The sequence below is a fragment of the Macrobrachium rosenbergii genome, chromosome 57 (genome assembly GCF_040412425.1).
Source record: "Macrobrachium rosenbergii isolate ZJJX-2024 chromosome 57, ASM4041242v1, whole genome shotgun sequence".
Lineage (NCBI taxonomy): Eukaryota > Metazoa > Arthropoda > Malacostraca > Decapoda > Palaemonidae > Macrobrachium > Macrobrachium rosenbergii.
The window spans coordinates 19,123,727-19,144,788 of record NC_089797.1 but is presented as its reverse complement, the minus strand read 5'-3'; the positions used below and the strand labels follow the sequence as shown (position 1 = coordinate 19,144,788).

Genomic DNA, 21,062 nt, shown 5'->3' with positions numbered 1-21,062 from the left:
GCTTCTCCCAGAGTTTCAAGCTTGTTGCTCTCCGCTACCCGCCAATCAGAGAGCGGCTCCTGCTGCCAACGCCCACCAGATCATCACCTACCAATGAGAAGACCGTCTGCCGGAAAGTGAAGCTTCTCGACGAATTCTCAAGCTTGAGACTTTTTGCTTCCCACCAACCAGAGAGCTGCTGCCGCTGTCCCCGCCCATCTGATCGCCCCGGCCAATTAGAAGACATAAGGATTTTTCACTTTTTACGAATATTATTAAATAAAGTCTTGGATTTTCTTAAAGAAAATAGTAATGTATGTTTTTTTTTCTAATGAAATTGCTATAAAAAATGGTTTATGACTTCGTAGAAGTATTTTTCACTCGACACGAAAATGATTAATAAAAGTCTTGGATTTTCTTCAAAAAAAAGTAGTATAGTAAGTTTTTCTGATGAAAGTGCTACAAAAATTGTTTATGCTGTCACAAGTATTTCCCAATGATTTTTTTTTAATTTCTCCTGCAAGTTTCAGAAAGCATATTGTGAATAGCAGGCGAGTTGGTAAAATTGATATTTAACTGAATGTTCTAAAACATTATTTTTCAGTATCCGAAAAATCACTGTAAAATGTAATGGAAGCTATGAAAATTGCTTTTCATACTGAAAAACAGTATTAAAATACACAAACAGGGTAAGGCTTTTCTTAAAAACAATGAAGCTCTTAAATTGTGGAGAGATGGACAGGGGAAAATTACGTTTCCTAAAATAGCATTTAAACAATTTTATGAAGCCATTAAATATAATAGTAGTGAAATATGCATAAACTATGGTAACGAACATTGAAACAACTACAAAGATGAAGACATGCCAGCAGATCTCCTAGCTTTGACCAAAAACCCTTCAAGCAATCCGTGAGAAAATCGTTATTTTAACTTACTTCCACAGAAAGCCATCTTATTACGGGATATATTTGTATATAACTGCAACAACGGCGATTTAAACTTAATGAAGAAGATTACTCTGATAATAGAGGGGAATAAGCTGCAATTTATTTTCCACTGTGCACACAAGGTTTGCACGGCACCTAAACCAGCTGACACCAATTGATTAACGCTACTAATGTTACATTTTATTATTACCCGTTCATTCTTTACGATTCTCTGCTTACTTGTTAAAAACTGCTAAAGCCAACATAACATTTGAGAAATTTATAGCTTTATGTTTCTGCCATTGTTATTTGGTTTTGCATTAAAGGCGTTAATCCCTTATAACTGGACACGTGTAAAAGAGTTAAAAAAATAAAGATCACCAAGAATTCAAATTTTCAACAAAATATGATATTTCTGTTTCAATTGCCATTGAAGTTTTATTTTCTTCTTTTCCAACTAATCCAGTTCAGTTTGTATTTCCTTAAATTCTGAATCATTCTGTATATAGTAAAAAAATGGATAAATTCATGCTCATGCAATTAATGTAATCGTAGCTCTGACAATGTTTGTTTTACTCTGAAGTCATGACTATGAGGAGGAACCGCTATAGTTACGCATATATATATATATATATATATATATATATATATATATATATATATATATATATATATATATATATATATATACTCGTGTATATATATATATATATATATATATATATATATATATATATATATATATATATATATATATATATATATATATATATATAGCTATATATATATATATATATATATATATATACATATATATATATATATATATATATATATATGTATATATATATGTATATATATATATATATATATATATATATATATATATATATATATATATATATATATATATATATATGATTTCCCTAGTTTCTGGATTTGTAGAGACACTAACGAGTCAGCAACGGAATTTTACTCCTTGGCCTTGGAAATCTGACTTTCGGTCAGGAATCATAAAGAAAGAAAAGGAATGTTTCAAATGATTGGTCTACTTCATGAATGTTACGTAAACACTGGGGTTAACTAAAGTAATTGTATTTACAATAAAATGATAAAAAAATGGAAAAATAAATAATATTGAGGCTTCCAAAGCCTGGAGGTCTTCCTATGGAGGTCTTCCCACTGGAGACTTGAATGGTCGCAAGGCACAGCCCAAGAAGAGTCCACGGCAAATGGGTCCACTCTGCAAGAGATTTGGGATTACATGCCAGTAAGGAAAATATAAAACATACAGATGGATCGGACTGCACTGAAGGTGCCAAGTCGAGGAAGAATGAACATAACATAGATGCAGAACACTTGGAAATAGCACTGTTAAATGCAATGGATACACGTGGTGACGAAGGGAACTGGATCCGAGGCAGGAGGGTCAGGTGGTGAGGGGGGGGGGGGGGGATGTCAGCGGCTCTCAGGGCCTCATAGTGATCTCCTGCGTGTGTCTGGCTAACTGCAAAGATCTTCCTGTCCTGGCTCCTTTTAAGGCATCTGCCGAGGGTAGGGGCCCCGATGTCGGGCCCGTGTGGTGACCATAAACGAGATGTCATCTTCCAGGTAATGTGACCATCTTGCATCTCCCAAGTGTCCTATGGAAAGAACAATTCCATGTGATCAATCCTGCTATCATAAAATGGTTGTTTCTGTAACTTGGATTCATTTAAGCTGCTTAAGGAGATAACCTCAACCTCTTATCCTTGCTCCTTTTGGGCAGGTATCATCAAATGTCTGTCATGGTGAGAAGGACAGATCAGTCTGATCAAGTTTTGTATTTAGTATCTGGGTCCTATTGTACCGACTATGCAGCAACAATCCCACTCTCAACATCCTAAATGGTCGGCATTTAGCGACTTCTTGCTAATTATAATAGCTCCCCATGGAAGATAACATACACACCTTCATTCGGGTGTGAATGTTGATAAACAAGAAGTTGGAAAAGATGCTTTATGTTACGTTACTAAGATACTCCTTCAACAAAGCGTATTACTTTGCTTTAATACCACGGCACATTAATTTCATTTGATTCTAAGATCATGAGTTATTTAAGATTACAAGGTCAGAGTAATTCAAGGCGGGTGTCAAAATATTAATAATTAAATTACATATACATGCGTCCTTAATTCTAAATAAACTAGAGGCATGCGGTTGGTTGCCTTTAGAGGCTAACATTACGATACACATCTCATGTTTCGCTCAGTACTGGTAGGCGGTGCCTAGCGTGGCGCTCTTAGTGGCACTGAGTGCTAAATGATCAGAAACAACTCTTTCTCACCTGATGATTTAATTTTCATTCGAAGGTTAAGGGACTGCACACGTAATTGAGCAAGCTAAAACAGAAAGGGGGGGGTTAGAATGAAGTTCCTGGGTTCACAAGAAGGCAGGGGAACGTGCAACCACCATCTGGCAGGTGGGCCACACCCCCTGTATTTAAGAAGTACTGGCCCAGACCCGCCTTTTATGGCTGTAGCACTTGGGTTTTCTTGCCCCGAGATGGAGTTTTGGGCACTAGTAAGGCCCCAGGGTATTACTCGCTATGATGTTGGGATAGGATGTCGGCAATCTTGTTATCAGTGCCTTTGATGTGCTCGATTCTCCGGTTATAGTCCTGGAGATCAAGGCACCACAGCATTAAACATTTATTGATTCCTGATGTAGTTAGATGCGAAGGTTATGATCATTGCCACCGTTAGTGGGAAGGTGTGGTTGGACATTGGTATGACTCAAAGTGTTTTTCATCGCCAGTACCATTCCTGTAACTCCTTTCGATGGTACTATAATGAGTTTTGTATAGTTTTCAATTTCTTGGCATAATATGCCGCCAGGCACTAACCATGCTCATAGGGACATTGCTGCTCCGACGCCGACATTTGGCGTAATGCTAGGCAAAAGAAGGCCGTTCGTAATCGAGGGTGTGCAGTACCAGCTAGTGATTAAGACGGCCTTCAAATTATCATATGCCCTTTTGCACTCTTCCATGCACCTGAAGGGCTGCTTTCCCCGGAAGAGGTTTGTGATGGGGCAGCAGCATCCGCGAAGTTTGGAATAAATCTTTGGAAGTACTGCACCATTCCAATTAAGCGTTGGGCATTCTGTTTGGTTCATGGGTAGGCCATATTCCTTATGGTTTCTACATTTGCCTCTTTTGGCGCTAGTCGCCCATTTCCTACTTCATGGCCCCAGTACGTAATTTCCCCGACTCTGAACTGGCACTTTTCAACTTAATTACTGAATTGGCTTTTCCCAGGGCAGTTAAAATTTGCTCTAATATCTTAAGAGTGATCTTCCCAGGTGCTGGCGTAGGTGACGATGTCGTCCAAGTATACCACACTGTTCTTTATGCCCGCCAGTACCTTGCTCATCAGACGTTGGAAACAGCTGGGAGCATTTTTTAAACCAAATGGCATAACTTAGCATTGATAGATTCTGCTAGGAGTTATGAACACAGTCCGAGGGTGCGACTCCTCGGACAGCGGGACTTGCCAATAGCCTTCTCCGCGTCAATCTTGCTTGAATGGGGAGCCACTCCCCGATACATCAACAATCGATATCAAGGAAGGGGTAAGGTTCAATTCCGTTTAGCCATTTCAATTTTCAGAAATCGACGCAAGTCGATCTCCACCACGCCCTCCTTTGGTACTACAACTACTGGGAAGCCCGGGGCTGCAATATATTATATAAGGCCGAGGAGTCGAGGTTGGAACGACCTGCTCCTCGATCTATGGGCCTTATCCGGAATGACCAGTAGTACCCTGAGCTGCTGGTTTTATGCCCTCTCTGATATTTATTAAATGATGGAACATCCGTGCCAAGGATGGACGACCCGAGTGACAAGTCAATATCTGTCAGATATCCTCGATTGAGCGGCAGCGGGCTGAGTGTTCACTCTATGTTTTGGTATTTCCGAATTGGTAGTGGGCGTGTGGAATTAGGCAGCAGTGCCAGCTACTGCTGGTCAGTGGGTGTCTTGGGTGTTCTCATTCACGGGCTTGGCGTGGGTTTCAGGAGGTTATGTGTAGCCACCTGGCCCCTCCCTTTTCCGCAGTCTACGAGATAATTTAGGTCTCCAGCACTTTCCCGGGTAGCTCTGTGGCCTGGGCCACCGCCCAAGCCACCCGAAGGTTCTTTTGTATACTGGGCAATTCTTCCACCCAATCCGCGTGAGCGGGGTCCGCCCACACGTCATAAAGTATGTCGAGGGGCCCCGGGTGGAGTGAGCTTATACAGCAGCTCAAAGGGGCTATACCCTGTGGTTTCAGAGGGAGCGTGGCGAGCGGCAAAAAGGGCATACGGAAGGTTGTCCTCCCACGAGCCACCTCCCTCGTGTTTCAATTTCTTGAGCATCGTGGATAATGATTGGTGAAACCTTTCAATTATCCCTTGGCTCTCAGGATGGTAGGGCGTCAAGTGAAAATGTTTTATTCCATGACTGGCCATGCCATCACAGAACTCTTTCGACATGAAGTGTCGACCCTGGTCTGTTTGTATAGTGGTGGGGAACCCGAACCAACAGAAGAACTTCACTAGGGCCTTCACCGCATTCTTCAAGCTTTCGCTCCTCACTGGAATTGCCTCTGGATATCGGGTAAAGCAATCTATGATGGTGAGGCAATGGGCGTTTCCTGATTTACTCTTCATTCTCCCCTGCAGAGTAAAATAATTGATGGCGGCGTCCCTGAAGGAACTCCATTGGAGGATATTCGGGAGGGCTTTTAAGTACTACCTCCTTGGTTTACAATACTTGACGAATTCGGGCAGGAGGCAACGAACTGTTTCACACTCAGTCGAGACAGTGGGTACTCTCCAATGGCACAAGCGGTTAGTGTGACACTGAAGTGCGCTGATGCCATCATGGGCTAAACTGGCGCGTCTTTCTGAGGCCGAGGAGCTACCACAGAAAGCATGGCACACCGGGGCATCGTGGGCCCCTGGAGTTTAACAACACAAAGAGATCGGCCTCCAGCAGGAAGGTGTCTCTCACCAGGTCAGTGATCCTCGCTGGTGGTGGCTTCCTTGTGTAGGTGTTGTATTGAGGCATCCGTCTTTTGGGCTTCTATTAACTTCTCCCTCACAAGGGAGGGCAGGGCAGCTGCGGCCCCAGTGATAAGGAGGGTGGTCTCTGCCTTTTCAGAGGCCGGGTGGCGCTCTGGTGAAGTTGATCAAGTGACCAAAGGAAACCAGATCTCCTGATTTCTTTGAGGCGGCCTTGGGGCACCCACGGGTTTGGATGGCTTCAGGCAGCGAAGTGGAATCGAGGGATCCCTCCACTGTACCAGATCTTGTCCCAGGAGAAGAGGCTTCCCAGTTGTTAACATTTCAGCTATGCCGAAGAGGTGCTCCCTTTCTCTAGAGGTGTCACTCATGGTGACCCTCAATCTGACTGTTGGTAGGTCCTTTTGGTCATTCACCCAGAGGATCATCATCCGTTCGTCCTCATGGATGACGGCTCTGGGGGTGGGACCTTGCTGCGTACGATAAGGCTCACCTCCGACCCAGTATCGACCTGTTTCTTCTGCAGGGAGGACTGGACCGTCCGGAGGAAGCGACCCTCACAGACTCAAGCAATCAGCCCCGTGGGCCTTCCATTAGGACAATGGTGCCCACTGTCTTGTGCTGGTTGTGTTGAGGGCAGAGTTTACAGGAGGAGGAGTAATGTCCCTGCTTTCTGCAGTTGTAGCAGATTTCGTGGCGGAACTCCACCGTGGCGCAGTGCCTGCTGCTGCTGTGGTCAGAGAACGAGCGCAGGCAGCGAGGATTGGCCGCGAAGAGGTGAGGTGAGAGGGGCCATGGGCCGATTCAGCACTGGCGTCAAGGAATGCACTGGCATTTACAAATGCAGCACGTTAGTGTTTTCCCGGTTCCCATTCTTGGGGGGAGCAGATCCCCAAGGAAGGGTGAGGGACAGATCTTCCACGGCAACACTCTGTCAGTGTCACAGGGGCTTTTTCCACTATGTGTGTGGCCTCAGCGGGAGGGGCGTAGTGCAGGAAATGTTCTAACTTAAACTTCTTGAGTACCTCGCCTGTGCTGGTGGCCCCTTTGGACTCAAGCCATTTTGCTAGCACCCGCTGCGAGTGGTACACCCAATCTGACCACGTCTGGCCTATATCTCTTGTCTGCCCTCTCCATTTTCTCCTCCAGCGCTTGGGGGTGATCTCGTGCTTTGGCAACAGGTTGCTACGACCTCCCAATCTCCCGGTCCTCCACCAGGAGGGCATGATAAACAATTAGTGCCTTCCCTTCAGGTAGTAGAACAAGAGAAGTTCAGGGAAGAGGGATGCCTTGATCCTAGGACCCCTTTCGACTCTTTGAGAGATACTTGGGCTCTTACTCAGTCCACTTCGGCATAAAAGAATGGGCCTGGCTGAGGGTGCTCATCCCTGCAGTGGGAGCGGGGGGAGAGGCACTCCTGTGGGCCAACACTTGAAGTTCATGGGCAGCTGTTTTTCTCATTCCTCTCTTTTGGCCTTTCTCTCTTTCTCTCTCTCTTGCCTCTCTATCTCCTCTCTTTTCTCCTGGGCAATGCTCTCTTTCTCTTTCCTCTCTATCTCCTCTCTCTTCTCCTGGCCGATTCTCTCTTTCTCCTTCTCTTGCCTCTCTATCTCCTCTCTCTTCTCCAGGGCAATTCTCTCTTTCTCTGTCTCTTGCCTTGCTATCTCCTCTCTCTTCTCCTGGGCAATTCTCTCTTTCTCCCGTTTTTCCCTTTCTGTCTCCTCTCTCTTCTCCTAGGCAATTCTCTCTTTCTCCCTTTCCTTTCTTTCTATCTCCCTCTCCGCCTTTGCAGCATCTAGGTTCCCCTGGACCCAGTCCCGTAATTCTTGGCCTGACATTCCCAGTCTTTTCTTGTGAGCATGTAGAACTTAAAGTCTTCACTGTGTTGGGCTCTTGGAGTCGACATTTTGACAAATTTAGTTGGTAGGGCCCTCTAAAGTTAAATGAATTTGGATTGAGAAATAAATGGGATCAGGAACTGATTTTGTTGGGGGCAACCAGGCGATTGGAATTATTATATCTTAATAAGACGTGGGGGGTGTCCTGAGTGACCAAAACGAAGAAATATATTTTATCTCTCGCATGGCCTCGGCCGGTTATTGCGGGGATAGCAGGTTTGTCAACATAAAACTTCTTTCTTCATACCATCACCTTTCATGATTTGGAACCCTATCTTGTTTACCTACCTCTTTTAATACACACACAGATTAGGAATAATTGAAATACAGAGAAGAAAATGAAGAGAACATTCTCTCAATTTTTTTCTAAAAATTTACAAGCAATATACAGTATATCAGCAAAAGGTTATTAACACACTATCATACATCATTACCCCATGACTATTGCTTTAACAGTCACAATATCACAAAACACTTGCATAAATTAACAAACATTTATTATTATTAATGGTTTACAAACTTCTTGCAATGTCTGTAATATAATCAAAAGCAATTTTTAGTTGTGAAGCTTACTCCTAAAAGAGACAATGAAATTATTGCCATTAACCCAAGATTTTGTTCCATCAAGATGTTGGAAGTATCCTGGAACATTTTTTCACATTATTCACAATTTAGACTATCAACAACTACAGTTGTTAATTTTAATATCATAATGCTTAGTGTCCAAATAATCAGATTTAATACATGATATTTACCTTTGATATTACCATATTACCCCGAAATAGTTTTGACAAACTTGATTGGATAGCAAGAAAGACCCCTGGCAGTGCTACAGAAAATGCTTAACTTCAACTCAAGAGGCTGCAGTGCCACCATAAAATCCCATGTTCCAAGACCATTTTAAATATATATTTCTGTGCTCTTTTCTGAAAAGTTTTTTCCACGTTGTTCACAAAAAGCCATTCCATTTTTGGAAGTTTGTTAGTTTATTGTTATAAAGCTGCGAACACAACCACCAAGTCACACTCCCAAACTCTCACAGGTCTTGCCTCTAGAGCTTGATGGTCAAATTATTGGTTCCACAAGAAGTGCGCATCATAACTGACAATTTCAGTGATAATCATTACCAACCTCTCTATTTTGGGTTCATGCACAACCTTTAGAGCCAATTCTAATTTTTAATCCTGTACAACACATAATAAAACTAAAGGTCTTTAATCATAAACCTAAATAAGAATTCATTTAAAACTAAAAAATAAAAAAATAAAGCTAATAAATTACCCAAACAATGAAAATAATCACTGATATACTTTCTCAGATGACATTAAGCTATTTTGGAGACCTAAAGTTCATTATAATTTGATAATAAAATTCTAGATATAATTTGCAAAGCACATTAAATTTGTTTTCTTCTAGCAAACACTCAAGATTGCATAAAACACTTTTCTAAATAAAAAATATTCAAAAGAAGATCCTTAGCCTTTATAACCTTGTATCAAACAGTGCTAGAGCAATTTCTATGACATTACGTTTACATACTCAGGACAAATAAACACTATAAAAAGTTAAGAGATGGAATGATATTCAATTTTTGGTAGTAACTGACATTCCAAAACCAAACTTACATTTCTCATCATAACACTGATTCACAGTGCTTTTATGACCATACCAAAATGTACATAAATTATACATTTCACTACAGCTGGGCTTCACAATAAATTCCTTTATTTTTCAATTAAAATGTTAGTTTAGAATTATTAAAATATAAAAAAAAATTTTATGACTAGTGTATAACTTCTATAAAAAGTAACAACAGTGTCCCAAACTACATCAAATAAGACACTTTCTTGACAGTTATTAGACTGAGGAAGTCCATCACCAAATTACACTATACAAGACCAAGGCTTCACTCTGCTGAATGGCCTGTAGGAGTTTGTACCTCAGTTTTTCCTTGGTGTTGTATACTGGAAGGTCTAGCTGAGCAATAAAAGGATGGGCTACGGGTAGGTAAGCATCATCAGCTGCTGACTGAATGGTTATTTTTAAAGCCTGAAAAATGAAAAAACAGAAAGAAAGACTAAACTGCCCTACATCAAAACTGACCAATAAATCCAAGCATATTCTCTAAGAAAGCACTTATATCAAATCTCATGTAATTTTGGTATAAATTATAGATGTACATTTTAATAATAAGAAAAAGTCTCTGTCACAAGTGCACAATAAAAATACGCTTGATTCAGTAAGAATCCATCAACTCCATTACCATTCAGCAGAAAATGACATCTACAGCACAATGCTGCCTATTAGCTACTGTTTCTTTTTCAGTTAAAGGAAATAATTATACAATATAGCTATTCATTGTAATGAAAAAACTGATGACTAGTGCAAGGTTTTTGCATAGGTGAGCAGACAGAAACCACCACAGCTGTATAAGCAATTCCCAAAAAATAAGAAAGAAAAAAGTGGTGTCCATCAAATATTCAGAATGATACAGTTCTGGACAACCAGAATCATCAACAGGAGACCCATACAAAAGCGGTAGCACCTACAGTAAGCCTTACGAAGCATACTCATGAAAAATTAATGCTTCTCTTCTGTCCCAGCTGCATTGCTTTCTGCCTTTCATTTATTATTCATTTTCTTTGGTCTCTTTCCAACGAGCTTTAACTTGGTTTGCTCCAATTTTTCACCTTTAAGAATAAACTCTTCAGTTGAGCCCATGGAGCCCAGAAATGCTACTAACTACTCATGTTAAACTGCTTTTAAAAAATACACATTTATTCATTAACTGATGTCCAGTGTCACAACTTCCATGGCCACATTTAAAAGCAGGAGCATTTTTGTTAGTTTTGATTCTCAACACCCATTACAGTATGTCAAGTGTGACCTTTCTAAATGAAGACTGAATAGTGTTTTGTACTTATCAAGACATGCAAATAATATGTTTGGTATCGACACTTATGATCTACAAAAAACCAGTGAATTTTATTAAAAGATTTTTCTCAACATTCCCATAGTTACAGACAACTCTTACATTTTGTTACCTGCATAAAATGCATATGAACAGCTTGAAAGGCCCGAATTCTCCTGGATAAATTTGCTTTGCCATTCTCTAAACAAGGTGAAAAACAAACCAAGTTATATGTACACAAAAAATTTTACAAACCAGTACTAATTATCATCAGTTCAACAATTGTGCACAATGGCTCTCATTCAACAGGGCTGCCAACAGCAGTAACAAACTAAGCAACTACAGGTGGTTACACAAATACAACAACACAGAATTGTCCTATATCTGGTAGGGCCACATAAGACAGGCTATGCAAAAAAGCAGCCTATTGAAATGATAGCACACCTGGTTAAATGAGAATAATGCTAGATAAATAATGACCAGACTGTGAGTAGCACAGATGACTGAAAGGCTGTGTAGTGATAAAACAGTCAGTCCAAAGACTAAAATTTCTTCTGCTCCTGTGATTTTCATAACTTTCAAAATAAACATGGTAGCCTTTGGCCGCTGACACTGTGCAAAGATGTCATATTTGCTGATATACTGATGACAAGGTAAAGAAGCATTCCCCACAAATAGAGCAACTCAAGTAAACTGTAGTTACTTCTATTACAAACTGAGAAAATACCTTATCGGTCATATTACAGTATGGATAAAATGTTGGGATTACAACTAAAACTAATTTTATTATATTGATAAATCTTATACTGTACATGATTTAAAACTAAAACAAACTAATTTTGTTATTATACTGATAAATCTTATACTGTACATGATTTGATAAATGATTTACTTAAACTGAAGAATGGCCATTATATGCAGGTTGTTGTTGTTGTTGTTGTTGTTGTTGTTGTTGTTGTTGTTGTTGTTGTTGTTGTTGTTAATTAGGTAGTTTAACCAGATCACAAAGTTAAATACCCTGACTGTCATATACACCAGTTCTTTAAAAATTCAATCAGATAAATTGACAATCACGAAGATTTTGATAAAATTGTTTACTGCATTCTCTGCATACAAGGATTGTCTTGTAAGCTATTCATCAAATATCAACAGTTCATATGTGTATGACCAATTCAAAGATGGAATAAACTTACATTTTTAGTGCACTTTTGGCTTGAAGAATGCAAAAAATCCAACAATAGATTTGATTAATTCTTAATACATCACCATCAGATTAATTATTCCATAAATTCTGTCATTTACTGAAGATGATACGTTCATTACAGGCTAGATGGTCACCGACAGGAATAAGTCTTTTGATCTGGTTATAGTAGTTACAGCTCTGGTTGTCTCATTGGCATCTTCAGTTCCCTCAATGGGTTGGACCTAACATATTTCAACAATTATTCCAACTTTATATAATGTGGAATGAAAATTATTTCATTCGGCAAGAGATATTTTAGAACAATACCTTTTAAAAGTTTCTATAACATCTCTTCAGTAACTGAAAATTACAAATTTCTATGGTGGCATTATTGTTATAACAATCTCAAGTGCTGAATTCATTGCACACAATTATGTTCTGAAAAGAGAAGCACAGTTTGACCAAGAGACTGGATTTATGTTGCTACATTATATAAGCAGCACAGGCTTAAAGTGATCAGCAGGCCAAAAGACAAAGAAATCTGAACAATTTTATCATTTTTAAAACATTCCTGTGGCTTCACATGGCATTCACAAATATCTACCCACAGCACTTTATCAATATTTGTTTTATGATTACTGTATTGGGTATTTCAGTGGCCCATGATTACAGCAACTGTGAGAATTAAATCTACCAAGACTGCAAAATTGTTGCCAATTCTTTATTCCTGCTACCTATCAAGCACTACTCAACTATATGCAAATGATATTTGAGGTAATATAAAAAGCCAGCTTCATATACTATTAATTTTTTCAAAAATCTACTTAGGTTCCATAATAACCAAAACTTGCCATTATTCATCGGTGAATAAATACATGGAGTGTAAATTATCTTCCTAAACAAATACCTGCAGATTTAATTACAAGTTAGGCATCGTCTCCAAAGAATTTTCAAATCGAGGTACAAAGCCACTTACCTTCATTCCTAAAATTGGTACCCGATCTGTGCCAGTCAAGAAGAGGAGGAAATGTCTTTTCTGGTCCAAAGCAAAGTCATGGAAGACTTCCCAAAACATTTTGATGACAGCATGCTCAGCATGATATTCTCCCTACAGGATGAAATAAAGAGTTATAACAGTAAAATAAAAATTAAGTAACATAGTAACACATTGAGGACAAGCAGAATTCAAAAGGATAGAGCTAACTACAAAGTTGTACAGTATAAGGTTAAAGGAAGTAAAAAGAGAATTTGAATATACAAGCCATATCCTGAAAAAATTGTGAAATTCTTGGAAGAATATTATTAAATATACAAACTATGCAGAGCAAAGTCTAGAAATATTTTTGATGTCTTTTACGCGAATAAGACTTATGGTAACTACAAACTTACTTACCTTGTATTCAGCACTTTTCTCCAACTCATTCCAGTCATAATTTTCATTGCCAGTGACAAGAGCCATCAACTCCATTGGGTAAAATAATTTCAAAACTATCCCACCACACACTCTGTAGAATCCATCATGGAATGCCTGATACTGGCTCTCTATGCCCTTGTTTAATTTATAGTCCACTAGAAGGTCCACATACTCCTGCCTTTAAAAATTTCCCAAAAATTAGACTCAGCAATAATTCACCTACCAGGATACTGCAATGACTCAATCACAAAATTGTCTTAATAAAATTTTAATTTTCTTGAAAAAAAGCAATAATGATTAAATAACAAAATAAAGAGTCTTGACCTAATTGTTTTTTACAAAAGTGCATGTAATGTTGCCTAATTAGAAAAAATAGCATTACTTGTACCTTTCATTAAACTCTCTACATTCAACTACGTCCAAGGATCTACAACAAAAATAACATCCAAATTTCATTCTTAATTAAAACACCATACAATAGTTGGTTTGCCTAATATTCTTACTCATTCAACATTAAAACTCTACTGAGATAATATATCTTAGAAGTGATATACAAAGGTTCTCAATGAAAAATCCCTTATGTATACTCTCCAAGTATACATTTTGAGGGAAACACTTCTGACCACCAAGTATATGGCTCACTAGCACACTTGGAACATTTTAATATTTTATTAATTCCTCCAAACTAAATACTGTACATAATCTAATATTTGCAGCTTTGATTATTTTACACACTATTCAAAACAACCATTATTACTTTCTCCTATATCAGAAGTTACCACCTTTCAAAAAAACCAGTTTCTTGGGCTTACAATGATGGAAATTTTAACTTTTGTTAAAATCGTAACTCTTAAAAATGGAGATAATGTAATTGAATGCCAACATCAAAGTGATTAGGCATAAAAGTGGGCCAGTTAAAGTTGATAAGCCAACATCAAGATTACTATTAGCCCAAGATGACAACAGAGTTTATGACCATGCAACTGACCACATATCTACCAAAGATCAAATAGTACTACCTCTCCTTCACTAATCTAAGTTTATGTTCTATTATTGAAAACTTGTTGCCCAAACGTCAAAATGGAAATGTTTCCTGATGACATAGCAAAACAAATACTGGTAAGAGAAATTGAACCCTTGAATGATGTAGGCTGCATGTGAAAGGCAGAAGTAATATTCTATTTTCTATTAAGGAATGGCAGAAATATTATATATTAGAGATATCTTTGGATAAAATTACCTGAAACTTCACGATCTTAAAAGTTCTTAGAAAATATTATATAAAGAGCATATGAATAAGTGTCCAAGAAGTTCTTAAATTGTCAATAACATAATGCCATACAATTATGCTATAGTTTACCTGTTGAATGTTATAGCCTTTAAACACTTAAGTATACCACCCACTTGTACTAGGAAAACGAATACTGTATACTTACTTATTTTGAGAGGTTACATTTATGTTTTCTCCATCGGGCTTCAAAGGGTATGACTTTAGTTTCTCCAAAGTAATCCTGTGTCACAGTGAAATTCAAGCAAAATACTTCTTCCGCATCATCATTATCATGCTCCAGTAATTCATGAAGACTCCTGAAAACAAATCAAAATAGTTAACATTTGGTGTCCAACATAACAATGGAGTTTTGTCACAAAATTTTTCAAAAAGTTTTATTAAAAGTTTTGGAACCTTTGAAATTCATTAAATTTCCTTATTTTTCATGCTACAGGATGATACTGGTATCTACATTAAAAAACTAGAAAAAACACTCAATAGTCTTGGCAATGTAATAATTTTAGCTTTTGAATTTCTTGTAACAGCACCATAAATAACACCTCAACAATAGAGAAAACAAGGCAATCTCATGACATTCCAGGCTACAAGATTTATGGAAGGCAAAATACTTAAAAAGTCAAGTTTACCTTGTAAGGCAAGGATCCAAGTCTGCTAAATCATCAAGAACTGCTGACTCTCCTAGTAACTTTTTGTAGAGTATCAATGGAAAGGGCAAGTTGATAACGGTAAAATTGTATATTGCAAGACCACATACAATCCCTGCAAGCATGAAAAATTTACTTATTAGGTTATTGAGGGAACTATTCTTTACATCTACTGGGGCTACTTATAAAATATGTCTCCCTGAATCTTTGTAGCAGTCATTTATAACAACCTTGAAATAACATTATCTTGCCAAGCAATCTTCCACAAAATAAGAAAATATAAATAAAAATTACATACATATTTACATACAAAGTTAACATTGAAGTTAACATTAAAAGTTAGAATACTTTAAGACATTAATGCCAGGTGCTTCAAAGCAGTAGAGATGCCTCTCATAAACCTGAGAACATAAAAACCATTAACACTGGCATAAGATAATTCCAGTTTAACAGTACATGGAATGAAAAGCTACTAGTACTGACAAGGTGAAAAATGACACTTCACAAAACGTGGATACTAATATCTTTAAAGTTACTGGGATGCACACAATAACGGTAATAATAGAATTTCCTATTGATATAGTAATGGAAGATGGCAATATAAGAGCTCTTCTGGCAACTGGCTAAATAAAAATGACAAACCGTTGAGAAAAAGGAAACCACCATTTTGAGCAACCTCATAAAAAAAAAAAGATCACAGGAAGCTGCTGACTGCCAAACATAAGAGCCACGTTTCAGTGATGGAACACTGAAGACAACATATGTGGCATGATGCCATAATCCCCATAATTATATTCACATGAAAAAATACTATATTTCTGGTATTGTTAGAGGGTGTGTTTAAAAGTTGGTGTGAAACAGAAACCTAGGCTCCAAAGATATAAAGTATTGACAAACATTCAAATACCCTGTACTTGACAACAACTGACAGCCAATAGTTTGATAACACAATGTTGCATGTAGGTTGTGGAAGAAAAACTGTTTTGTTCCAGACCTTCATTAAGACTAGAAGCAACTCAATTTTGTATTTAAGGAAGTAAATAAATACAACAAACTGTATTTCTTCTCCCCACTGAGATATCTATTTTCTTTTTCTTTTTTATTCTTCTGAACCAGCAATTGTGTCATTGTACAGCCCAAAAACAACAAAGGTCCAACAGAACCTGAGAAACACCACATAAGTATAGGTTCTCTTTCAATAGAAAATATCTCAACAACAACTCTGGTTTCCATTACTTTTCAAAAACTGAGAATGAGATAAGTGCATAGACCCCAGCTCCTTCAATGTATAATTTGGGTAAAATGACAGGTTTGGTTACATGCTACACTAAAATCAATCTGAACAAGTTTGGACTCATATCCACTGTCACAGCTGCCTGGAAGATAACTAATCAGAGCTATAAGGGAATCACACACAACAAATTTCCTGTTACCCAAATGTTTGAAATGTCTGAGAATTTCTGGCAACTGATTAACCGAAAAATTCTAATACCTGATATCTACAAGCTTATGTGGAATACAGGTACATACAAATTTGAATCATCATATTTACTGATTCAAAAGGTGACAATTTACACAGGCTCTCTTTTCTTCATAGATACGACATCAGGTAACCATAAGCTACTAGTGTAAACTGTAATCACCATTATGCTTCAACTTAATGCCATCTTCTTCTTTATTACATATATCAAATCACGCAGGCTTTATGTTTCTTAATAAGAAATTAGCCTCAGAATTGTCAAAAATTAATTGCTATGCATTGGTCATTAGTTTCCAACTGAATGTTGCATTTTGTTGGCTGTAATTAAATTCCCTCTTTCGTTTCTATCGTTCCATCAGGCTGCCCTCGCCACAGCTTCCAACAACATTGAATGTTTGCAGTTTACTTTATTTGTATTAATATCCTAAAATGTCTTTACTATGTTTGAAAAGTACATGAGACCTTCTAAGGGTAGTAGGCTACTACCTGGCTCTAAGTCCTGGTTCTCATGTAATGAAATATTTTTGTCAACTTTGCCCTCCTCTCATGTTAAGGTTAACTGTACTGTTTGTTAACTGCAGAAAACTGCAATATTCCTGTATATTAATATCTGGTGTTAGATTATATTCAGTTGTGGGAATTGTAATATTAAGTATGTTGGACAAACTGGATTACCCTTAATCTTAAGAATAGCCATAGAAGCTTATGTAATATTTATTACAAAGACAAATATCATGGTGATGTCCTACAATTTATCATAAGTAGACAATGATTAGATTTCTCTAAAACACAAGAACTAGTAACTGTCTAATGCACATGAGATCATTTTGTTAAGCAAATAATTAAAAGTGAGACATGTTAAACGATGGCATCAAATAAAATACAAATAAAGTCACATAATAAGAGGCATACACAGCTGGCTACTTGCAAAGGGAAATATGACACGCCCTGGACATAAATGATCCATTATCGGTGAATTAAGGGAAGGAAAATCAGAATATGAAATGTGTGTGAATTTCACTCCCTCAAGTAAAAGCCCAGAATTAAACTGTAATACCACATACTCCTGCTTATAATTATCCAAATGCTAGACTGGGACTAAATTTCAACGAATAACCAGGGTACCTTACTTAAACTAGTTGATAAGACTATTCCAGCATAAAATAAGTTTAGAGGAAGTAAAGCTAGAACAGAACACTGGCCCATCAAAACATAGTATGAACAGAAAATGGATAAACAGTGATATAAGAACAACATAACAAGGTTAAACAACAATAGAAGAGCACAGACTCAAAATGACAAGTATGTGTTCTTCTCAGTGACAATGGAGAACAATAAGCACTATGCTAGATGATGGCAGTGTTCCCCTGAGAAATTTGTTGGGGATTGCATTTACAGAATAACACCTTAATTAAGAAATCTGACCAGGGAAGCACATTCTATATTTGGAACTCTACATCTGGGAAGTTTATGGTTCCCTAATGACCTATTATTTCACTCGAAAATAAATGAAGAAAATAGGTGGTAAGATGTAAGAAATTACTTGCATCAGAACAGATAAGAATCATTAAATAGTGAAATAACACACAAATAAGATCTTTTACGACTAGGTTTGCAGATTTTGTTAACTAAATAGTTGAATAATAAAAATAAAATTGTTTTTGACTAGGTTTGCAAAGATTTTGTCAGCTAGACATAATACTAAAATTTAGATTCTTAACTGCTTTGAACCCTTGATCCATAGGAGAACATTTTCACTGCATCTATCGGGATCGTTATGAAATAACTTACATTTAAGCAATATAAAATGTTTTAAAAATTCAGTACATTACGCAAAAGACTGATACAATGCAACTTTGTTAACAAACAACTCAGTGCTGTGCATAGTTATCTTTGAACAAGGGTGAGTAATCAGTGCAATGGACTAAAATAGGAATTATCACACAAATGGTTCTTGCAATATTTTGCCTGGTTTTTATGTATGCCTATGAGAATTACAGTATGTACTTCAAATAAAATGTATTAAAACTACTTAGTAATAATAGTATTCAGCAGGTTCTTGCCTTTCTGGGAACACAAAATGATTTTGTGCAGTCTACTGTGTGTTGCTAGAATATACAAGTAAAATAACCCTTACCAATAAGGCATAAGTTGAAGCATGCTCGATAATATAAGAACAATTAATATCCTAACAGCATTAGCTGACATGTTTTTCTAAATGTGAATGATCACAGATAACCAACATATGTAAGTATAATATTAACCGTACATAGAAAAACATAGTATGGGAGCAAGGTATGATGTCCAGTAGTCTTGACATTATAGCTCATTCATTACATCTTTTCTAAAGCTGTCAACAACTTATTTAATTTTGTGTTAGGGATAATGTCTAAATAATCTGCATATAATATTAGCTTATTTTCAAGTTTAATCATTCATATTAGCAGTAGAGATTAAAATCAATGAATTTCTAGGACCACACTATGCAGTAGAAAAGAAAAAAAATACGTCCAAGTTACCTCATAATATTAATATGTGACATTTATCTTTGCTCTGGATTCGTAAAAGTTATCCAGACCTAAATAAATACCAGTAACTAAAAAAAAGCATAATTCATTATTTCACGTGAACAAATTTTCATTATAACATCGGCCAGAATGCTATAATCCCTTCTCTCTCTCTCTCTCTCTCTCTCTCTCTCTCTCTCTCTCTCTCTCTCTCTCTCTCTCTCTCTCTCTCTTTATATATATATATATATATATATATATATATATATATATATATATATATATATATATATATATATATATATATATATATATATATATATATATATATATATATATATATATCATATATATATATATTATATAGTATATTGATAATATATTCGAACAAAATATGATTATATACATATGTGTTATTAGATATTTTTATAAGAGATTCTTTTTAAACATATTTATTTACTTTTAGTTTTCTGTTTCAATTTATGACGGTGTCAATAACCTAGATGGTGTGACGGCAGTTTTAATAGACATAATCAGTCAGTCAGTCACTCTGAGTCATAAAATCGTTCAAGAATTTAAAGGGGAACCAGATACGTATTTAATTCCTCTCTCGGGTGGCATTACAAGCTGAATTCAGCTTAAATTTTGAGGAGAGTCTCCAGATCCTTTGTTTATCAGAGAAGAGCTTTATATGCTTTGTGTTCGACCGTCACGGATATTATAGGAAAGTATGATGACCCCAGTGGAAATCTTTCGTCAGAGAAACAGAGAAAAGAAAAAAATAATAATCATGAGATTTTTTTATTTTCACCGTTTGCATGAAGTAAAACGACATTTTTGATTTTACAAAAATCGCTTTTTGAAATAGAGCGGTTGGTTGAGGATTGTTGTGCTTTATCATTTACTGCGTCCACATTTGATATAACTTTACCTGCAAATATCACACACAATTACATATGCATATATATATATATATATATATATATATATATATATATATATATATATATATATATATATATATATATAGTGAGGATTGAGAGGGGTTCTATCTACCGTGTAGACATCAGCAGGTTAGGGTGTGAAGGATCATTCCATTATTCCTTTTCATGGTACTTTATTGACTAATCCTGAATTTTCATTTATACGAGAATATGCAAAGAAATGCAAATATGACATAAACTACAAAGATTTTAAAATTATAGGCCAAAATATATATATATATATATATATATATATATATATATATATATATATATATATATATATATATATATATAGTGAGGATTGAGAGGGTTCTATCTACCGGTAGACATCAGCAGGTTAGGGTGAAGGATCATTCCATTATTCCTTTTCATGGTACTTTATTGACTAATCCTGAATTTTCATTTATACGAGAATATGCAAAGAAATGCAAATATGACATAAACTACAAAGATTTTTAAAATTATAGGCCAAACTCTAACGAACAATATTTAGCAATCTTGGAAACACTCTTTATTAAACAACTAGTTCCACAGTTAAACACCCAGTCTTCCTCAACACCTCTGTATCTCTCGTGAGTCTAAGTCGAAGCTGAACCCGGCCCGAATAGTCACTCGGTCTGTGCCTTCAGCACCTTATGCTAGTTACTCCTCCCTATCCTTTGTACTTTACTTTTATGTTATTTTGTATATATGTATGAAGTTTTTTTACTTAATTTTAGTCCGAGTTTTTATTTTAACTTTTAACTTCTATTTTTATAGCTTAAAAATGGGACTTTAGTCCTGAAACGTCGCAGCAACAA

The 21,062-nt window shown here is 36.7% G+C and overlaps 2 protein-coding genes across 2 annotated transcripts in view; one reads left to right on the top strand and one right to left on the bottom strand.

The window, feature by feature from the left end:
• Positions 1–21,062, top strand: part of LOC136837091 (probable E3 ubiquitin-protein ligase HERC3) — a 235,381-nt gene that overhangs the window by 102,878 nt on the left and 111,441 nt on the right.
• Positions 7,744–15,380, bottom strand: LOC136837128 (probable E3 ubiquitin-protein ligase HERC4). Its single transcript, XM_067101737.1, has 6 exons — positions 15,272–15,380; positions 14,791–14,941; positions 13,334–13,532; positions 12,917–13,048; positions 9,734–9,895; positions 7,744–7,881 (listed from the first exon to the last, which is right to left on the bottom strand). Exons 3-6 carry the CDS (start codon positions 13,406–13,408, stop codon positions 7,744–7,746), a joined length of 507 nt encoding a protein of 168 aa, XP_066957838.1. The 5' UTR covers positions 13,409–13,532; positions 14,791–14,941; positions 15,272–15,380.